General features: G+C 51.0%; 1 protein-coding gene across 1 annotated transcript; it reads right to left on the bottom strand.

The window, feature by feature from the left end:
* Positions 1 to 12: 12 nt before the first annotated feature.
* Positions 13 to 7,628, bottom strand: PRSS23 (serine protease 23). The gene is given in 3 exon segments (XM_064140423.1): positions 13 to 593; positions 596 to 1,203; positions 7,505 to 7,628. Coding segments are annotated over 3 exon segments (1,188 nt in total). The 5' UTR covers positions 7,567 to 7,628; the 3' UTR covers positions 13 to 75.
* Between the last annotated feature and the right edge of the window lie 530 nt (positions 7,629 to 8,158).

Here is an 8,158-nt window from a genome sequence, read left to right as displayed (position 1 = left end):
CAGCAGAGCTTAGCCCCTCCTCAGACGAGTAATTAAAACCAGTCATTAAGTGCTTTCAAGGAGTTTCACTGTCTTTTATCCTTCCCTGCAGTCAAGGTAGTTGCCTTTGATCCAGTAACAGATCTGTGCGTATTTGAGGGGCGTGATGCGCACGGCTACATTGAAATCCTGCGGGGTGCCGTTCATGTCCACCCACTGATGGCCTGAAAATATGCCAATGATTTTACGCTCCCATTTGTGATCCTGCCTCTTCCACATCCTCACGTACACCCCGGAGCCGCTCGCGCCCGGCTGGGCGTCGCACTGCTGGTACAGCAGGTCGTAGGTTTCATCTTTGACGTCGCAGAAGCGGTAAACCAGGTTTCCTGGACGATCATTGTCGTAGCCAGAGAAGTGAATCCTCCCTCCAGGCAAGTGTCTTGCTGGTGGGCTCACACCTATTTTCATGAACTTTCTTTTATGAGGCTTCTTCAGCTCCAGCAGGGCATAGTCATAATCCATGCCAATGTCATTGGCATTGCCTTTGATCCATCCTTTAGGGACATGTGTCCTTTTCACTCGGATCCACTGGAATTTCATTTTCTCAGGCATGCTGAGTTGGTGACATTGGCCCCTTTGCTGCCATCTTTCAGTTTGGGCTTTAGGAACCCCACCCGCAGTTTCTGAGCTCCTTTGACGTAGCTCTTGCCATCGTGGATACAATGGGCAGCAGTAAGAACATGCTTTTCAGCCACCAGCGTCCCCGTACAACCTGTAGATAGCTTCACCGAGGTGGAGAACGGGTAATTCAACAAGAAGTCCTTCCCAAAAATGCTAAACCTGCTGTCATAGCCATAGATCTGCCTCTTAGTTCGAGATCTGCCTTGAGACCCATCACCATTGCTCAAAATATATATGCCCACTTCAGTTTCAGTGAGGCTACCATTAGCATACAGGGTTTCATAGGACAGGTAGTTCTTCACTTCTTCATAAGTTGGCAGCGGAGAACTTTTGTGGCATGCTGGGCCACAGGGAGATACCACTTCCAGTCTGGCTTCAGCATCGAACTGTGGTTTGTCCAAGTTAAGGGTAGACTGTGGCAGGATAACTGGAACTCTGTAGGATGGCCAAGTTGGCTTCCAGTGAGAACTGGAGGGCATCACATCTTTAGCAGCACACAACAGGAGGATTAAAGTGGACAAGCCTGCCATTCTGGATGCTGGTCTGTGGAAAGCAAAAGGAGGCCCAGTTATACACCCAAGCACAGTGCAAGATTAATCTGCCACGCTAAGCAATGGCTTCCTAACCAAGTGTAATACAGTAATGGTCAAGTGACTAGAACAGAGCCAACTGTCAGTAAGTATTCAGATTTCTCAGTGTTAAACCTTAACCTGTATCCTGAAACAAGTGTCCCAGGCTAACACTAAAGCACAGGGAATTTAACCCTTAGGTGTGCTGAGCCACCAACTCCCAGCTGGCACCAGTGGGAAATTCTGGTATTTGTCTGCACACAGTGAAAGAAAATTCAGACTCCTTGTAAAGTCCTTCACAGCTCCTGCAAAAAGAATCACAGAATCATAGAATCAGCCAGGTTGGAAGAGACCTCCAAGGTCATCCAGTCCAACCTAGCACCCAGCCCTAGCCAGTCAACTAAACCATGGCACTAAGTGCCTCAGCCAGGCTTTTCTTCAACACCTCCAGGGACAGTGACTCCACCACCTCCCTGGGCAGCCCATTCCAATGCCAATCACTCTCTCTGACAACAACTTCCTCCTAACATCCAGCCTAGACCTACCCTGGCACAACTTGAGACTGTGTCCCCTTGTTCTGTTGCTGGTTGCCTGGCAGAAGAGACCAACCCCATCTGGCTTACAGCCTCTCTTCAGGTAGCTGTAGACAGCAATGAGGTCACCCTGAGCCTCCTCTTTTCAGGCTGCACACCCCCAGCTCCCTCAGCCTCTCCTCATAGGGTTTGTGTTCCAGGCCCCTCACAGCTTTGTCGCCCTTCTCTGGACACGTTCCAGCACCTCAACATCTCTCTTGAAGATGTGTCTTACTTTGGCTAGACCTGCAGCATTACCTGAAAGTTCTCATCTCTGCTCTGACTTCACCGAGAGAGGACTTTAAATCACTTCACACTATTTGCTGTCTTAGCCACAGACATCAAGAGAATGGTAACCTGAACAGGAGCTGAGTTGCAGACCAGGATCACATGGGAGACTTGCTTCCCCTTGCAACTCATACCAGAGGAAGGTTTCTGCTCCATGTAGCACTTACTCTCCCCTAGGGTTACGTGAGAGAGGGTGGTATGATTACACAAAGGTAGCTAATGAAGTAAGTTTGCAGCTCCCGAGGGAACTCTTCAGTTAACACACTGGCTTATTGCTTTATAAACTCAATTAATTAGAAATGCAAAACAACCCCCTCTGAGCACAGGGAGGCAATGGGACTGTAAATGTGTTTATGAACCACAGGCAGAGCGCCTCAAACTGCAGAGAGCAGCGTGCACCAGCACCGTGTCAGGAAAAGGTGCAACCCCAGTGCGTTTGAAAGTCAGCCATACAGCTGAATCGCTGCAGGAGGCACTGCACCCTGGGCAAGAAGGCAGGCAGGATCTCCCCCATGCAAAGATTACTCAAACAAAACTTCACCATTATGTTGAGCTGACACATATCTAAAACCCTGCTGAGGTTACACTGATCACAACTGCAGGATCATTCCTGAAATGCCTCAAACCGGTAAACCAAAGCAAACCAAGCAGGAGATGACCACAGCTATCTAAAGAAAAATAATTCTCTTTCAACACTTTTTGTGCTTTGTGTCTACTCCATCCCTGCTTTTCTGTTTCGAGTCTACTCCATCCCTAAGCTGCTCTAAAAAAAGATACAGACTGGTAAAGTATGAACTGTTGGTAGCATCCTCTTTGGGAACGGAGACTATAATTAAAGCACACAATGTTCAATATATTAATTGACTCACTCGGGATATCAAAACATTTCCATCCAAAAAAAAGCCCAGATGTAAGCTGAAGATGAGCAGCAGTGTGCCCAGGTGGCCAAGACAGCCAATGGCATCCTGGCCTGGATCAGGAACAGTGGCCAGTAGGAAGGGAGGTAATTCTGCCCCTGTACTCAGCACTGGTCAGGCCACACCTTGAGTGTTGTCTCCTCAATTCAAGAGAGATGTTGAGGTGCTGGAACTGTCCAGAGAAGGGCAACAAGGCTGGTGAAGGGCCTGGAACACAAACCCTATGAGGAGAGGCTGAGGAGCTGGGGGTGTGCAGCCTGAGAAGAGGAGGCTCAGGGGTGACCTCATTGATGTCTACAACTACCTGAAGGGAGGCTGTAGCCAGGTGGGGTGGTCTCTTCTCCAGGCAACCAGCAACAGAACAAGGGGACACAGTCTCAAGTTGTGCCAGGGGAAGTCCAGGCTGGATGTTAGGAGGAAGTTGTTGACAGAGAGAGTGATTGGCATTGGAATGGGCTGCCCAGGGAGGTGGTGGAGTCACCATCCCTGGAGGTGTTGAAGCAAAGCCTGGCTGAGGCACTAGTGCCATGGTCTGGTTGATTGGATAGGGCTGGGTGCTAGGTTTGGACTGGATGATTTTAGAGGTCTCTTCCAACCTGGTTGATTCTATGAGTCTATGATGCTATGAACAAGGATGATGTTACCATGTCCACAGAAGCAAGTCCTGACTCTTTCAGAAGTGGCCACAGATTCTGATGCTTAATTCCTTTTCCTTAACAATCAGGACACATTTAAAATGAAACACCTTTTTCTAGAAGGGTTAAGCCCTTTAGAAAACACTGCTTTCTAGCCAGTGGGTGAGTCATGCTGGGAAATAGAAGCCATTTTAAGCATTAATCAGATTTGCATAATTTGGGATGTCCTGGAAATGTACTTGCTTATGTGTTTACAGAAAACCATCAGCTCCTCTGATTCCTTCCACATCAGAGATTAATATTGGATGTGGCTGTTTTTATTTTGCAAGATAGGAAATTGAGACAGTCTCAGGTCAGTATAAGGAAGGCCCAGGGAACACTTGCTGAACATCAAAGGAACTTGCAGTATAACAGTGACTAGAAAACAGAAGGTAACAGAGACAAATTATATCACTCCATCCCCACAGACACAATATTCACTAGCATAAGTGCTAACTGTCCTACTTGTGACAGTGAGGACTGTACACAGAAACGTTTACTGGGCTTTTAGGAGCTGAGAATGGACTAAATCAGTTATACTATGCATCAGGTGGCAGATCCCATCATTAATAGCCTGTGCTTATGAGCAGTCTGCACTCATCTGCTTCAAACCAAAATTAGAATCGTAGAATCAGTCAGGGCTGGAAGGGACCACAAGGATCAGCCAGTTCCAACCCCACTGCCATGGGCAGGGACACCCTACCCTAGGTCAGGCTGGCCAAAGTCCCATCCAGCCTGTCCCTAAGCACCTCCAGCCATGGGGCCTCAACCACCTCCCTGGGCAACCCATTCCAGGCTCTCACCACTCTCATACTGAAGAACTTCCTCCTCACATCCAGTTTGAATCTGCCCACCTCCAGCTTTGCTCCATTCCCCCTAGTCCTGTCACTGAGTTTATTCCCACAAATGACATCTGAAGCTTTCCTGATTGAGAGAAAGTTTTGTCTAAACTGCACCACTCAAACCACTTCTTGGATCTAAAAAATCATTCATGCTAGCTGAGCAGGTGCTGGCCTTTGGCTGGTTTACTTATCTGGCAGGGGAAATTAGAAGTGTCTTGTCAGTTGTTATTTGCACAAGCAGCAAGATTCCCTTGTGCCTGTCAGCACAGCGACCTGACGACACGGCTGTGTGCATAACAACTTCTCTGCTTTCTCCAAGAGCATCAGTAGGCTTGAGAAATCACTTCTCCCTGCAACCTTTCCTCCCTAATTTCCTGCCATCACCACTACAGCAACACCAGGGATGGAAAGGCAGTTTTAGACAGCAGAGGGCAGCCGCCCTGTGGAGAACACAACCAGGAGATGGGACTCAAGTTGGTCCCCAAAAAAGGCTTCAGGAGATGGTATTTGTGTCTGTGCTGTGCTCTGTAAAGTAGTACTTACTCCACTTTATGTCTCTGAGCAAGCCTTCCCACACCCTTCCTGCTTCTGCTATGATTACATGGCAGATATGTGGAATTAAACAGCCTTTCATCAGCTGCAGAACTCTTACAGCATTTGAAATGGTACTAAACTGAACAATAAAACACATTTGTGAGCTTATGCCTGACTACAGATGCTAAACCATGCTCACAAACCAAGACATTTACTGACCTCTGTAAAATCACATTTTGTCTGGAGACACAACTGATAATAAATCAGCTCTGGGCTACAACAAATAGAATAAATGCCTTTTTTTATGACAAGATGTCAGATTAGTGGATTGTGCTTCTTCTAAGGAGATCACACCTCTTTAAAAACTAAATGGTTAAGCAGAAAGATAAAGTTATTTTAGAAGTAGCCTGAATTTAAACAGAGACCTTCCAGTTAGCCTCTTCTTTTCTCTTTTTTCTCCTCTTTTTTTCCCTTTTGCTTATAATAAAACCCAAAAGCAGGATCTAAACTCTCTACATGCAGCTCCTTACTTGTGGAGGACCCTGAAAGATGTTCTCAAACCGAACAAACTAGTAAGAAGTGAGCACTTCCCTGAGCAGCTATCACAACCCCATCCTGAATGAATGATGATGTGCTGCTCTACTGTAGCACTGCTCTTCTGTTTTGTTTAAACTGTGTCATAAACTCAACCCACCCTTTGACTCAGTACAAAGCCCTGCTCTGATATCCAGCCTAGGAAACCCCTAGAAAGCGGTTTGTACATAATCACACTTGCTAATGGCATTAAAACTGTTTAGAGAATGGAAACAGTGACAGCTTCCCCGGGGCTCCCCGCGCTGCTAAAACACTTAGAGACACATTTGCCTGCCTGCTGTGGGTGTTCATGCCTTGAGATAGATGCTGGTGAAAGAGAACTGCCTTGTTCAGGATGGGCATGAATCATTTTCTAATAAGCAAGTAATTTTTCTGGAGGAGTTCTCTACTTCAGAGGTGGTTCTTGTAATAGATGGCTAAATAACACTAAGTCTTGGCACATCCAGTATAAAAGCCCATGAACTGAATAGAATAACCAAATGGTCTCCATTACATTTTGAAATGAAGAAAGTTTTTCCACAGTGCTGGAAGCCAAAATGATTAAGATGAAAAAAAAAGAGAGAGAGAGAGAGAAAGAAAACCAAGACAGCAAGAGCAAAAACCTGCCTCAAACCCTATATAAAGGTGAACAAAATCACTGTCACTGCCGTGCCAAAATACCTCTGCTGCTTTCCTTAGTCACAAACTTGTTAAAACACAGCAAAACCAACTGAATCGAGCTGCAGGAATTACAGAAGCGCTGCTGCCATCAAACCCGAGCATCTCCATGAGCCTGCCCGCGATGCCGAGGGTGGTGCGAGAGTCAGGCTGAGCTAAGGGCCGAGAGAAGAGCTGCCTCGGAAGACCCGAACCGCTCCGACACTGTTAGCGCACACAGCGAGCGCAGCGGGTATGCTGACACGTGTCAGCAGCACAGGCACACCGCAGAGGAAAGAGATCACATTTATGTGTTTAGCACTTAGTCCAACTGTTACAGAATAATTTTACTGCCTCCTTTCCTGCCTTTTTCTCTCTGCACAGAAAGCAGCTTCAGCTTCAGTGCACCAGGGCGAGCTGTGTTACCGGCGGACAGGGCAGTCAGCTTGACTCAGTCGGTAAAGCTGCAACAAGGAGCTGCATCCCTGGGTTACCAAACCACCTGAGCGATGGGGCAGCCGCGCAAGCGGGGTCCCCGTGAGGACCTTACTGACCCTTGGGACCTCGTTCGGGCGGGAGGCAATCAACTGCCGCAGGCTCCATCAACCGCTTCACTGAAGAGATCGTGCCACGAATTTCTGAAACAAGCCCCCCCAAAAGACCTGATGTTCCCAGTCACGGTGATGAATCGAAGCAGAGGATTGCAGCGGCTCCGCCGGAGAGCTGCCTCCGAAGCCTCCGAACTGTGAAACCCAGCAAAGGCGAATTCTTTTATCAGCTGTTTCCTCAACAGAGGCTCCTTCAAAGTTAGTCAGCGACAGCAGCGGGCTGCGGTGCTCGCCGCGCCGGCCGCCCCAGCGGCCGGGACCCGAAGCGGGGACCGCGTTATCCCTTTTGTTTGCCCGCCGCCGGGGAGGCGGCGCCGGGTACGATCCCGGGGATGCGAGCGGGGTTAAAAATTAAGCTCTGGGCGGAGACCTCGCCCCAGCCGGGACAGCGGCTCCCGCAAGCCCGGCGTCCGGCAGCGCGCAGCGGGGACGACCGGTGCCTCGCAGCGCCGGGCTCCCCCCGGCCCCGCTTCCGCCGGCAGGTGAGACGCTGGCCCCGGGGCACCGAGGGACGATACCGGCTCCTCGCCATTCCCCCCGCCGCCCCTTTGTCCCCCGGGCTGACTCGCTGACCGCGGCACCCTCCCGGCCGGCGGGACTCGCTACCTACCGACTCCCCGCGGCGGCGGTGTCTCCGGGAGTCGCCCAGGCAGGTGGCGGGGCCGATCCCATCCCTCCCGCCGCCTCCGCGGGGCTCGGGGGCGCCTCCCCCCTCCCTCCCGCCGGGTGCCTTCCCTCCGAGGCGCGCTCCGAGCGGGGCGGAGCGGGGCGGGGGCGGAGCGGCGCCTCCCGCAGGTGGCTCCCGCCGCGGCCGGGGCTCGCTCCGCTCCGCAGCGCTCCCGGCGGCGCCGCCGCCCGCTGCCCGTCCCACCGCCCGTCTGCGCCCGCGGGGGGCCGCGCCGCCAAAGCCCTGGGCCGTGCCGCCGCGCAGCCCTCCCGCCGCGGGCCACCGCCCCACTGCATCATGCGGGACCTCACCTACTTTTTCCCCCTCCCTCTCATTTCCTTCTGTTTCCGTTCATCTCCCGAGCAAACCCGTTTCTGTTTTTCCCTTTTCCCGGGCTGTAGCTTCCCTTGGCGGTGTCATGGCACTGCAGGGGCTGCCATCCCCTCACCCCAGAGGTGGCCAGGCCGCGCCAGGGCTCGGCTGGAGGTCTCGGGAGGCAGCGGTGGCACATCCACAGCCAGGTGACACCAGGCATTTTGTCTTCAACGTCTGAGTCCCCAGTAGGACAGGTCCCTTCTCAGGGGGTGCCCAGGCATG

This window comes from Pogoniulus pusillus, chromosome 3 (assembly GCF_015220805.1).
Source record: "Pogoniulus pusillus isolate bPogPus1 chromosome 3, bPogPus1.pri, whole genome shotgun sequence".
In the NCBI taxonomy this organism is placed as follows: domain Eukaryota; kingdom Metazoa; phylum Chordata; class Aves; order Piciformes; family Lybiidae; genus Pogoniulus; species Pogoniulus pusillus.
Note: the sequence above shows the minus strand (reverse complement) of the source record. Positions and strands in the feature narration are given on the sequence as shown.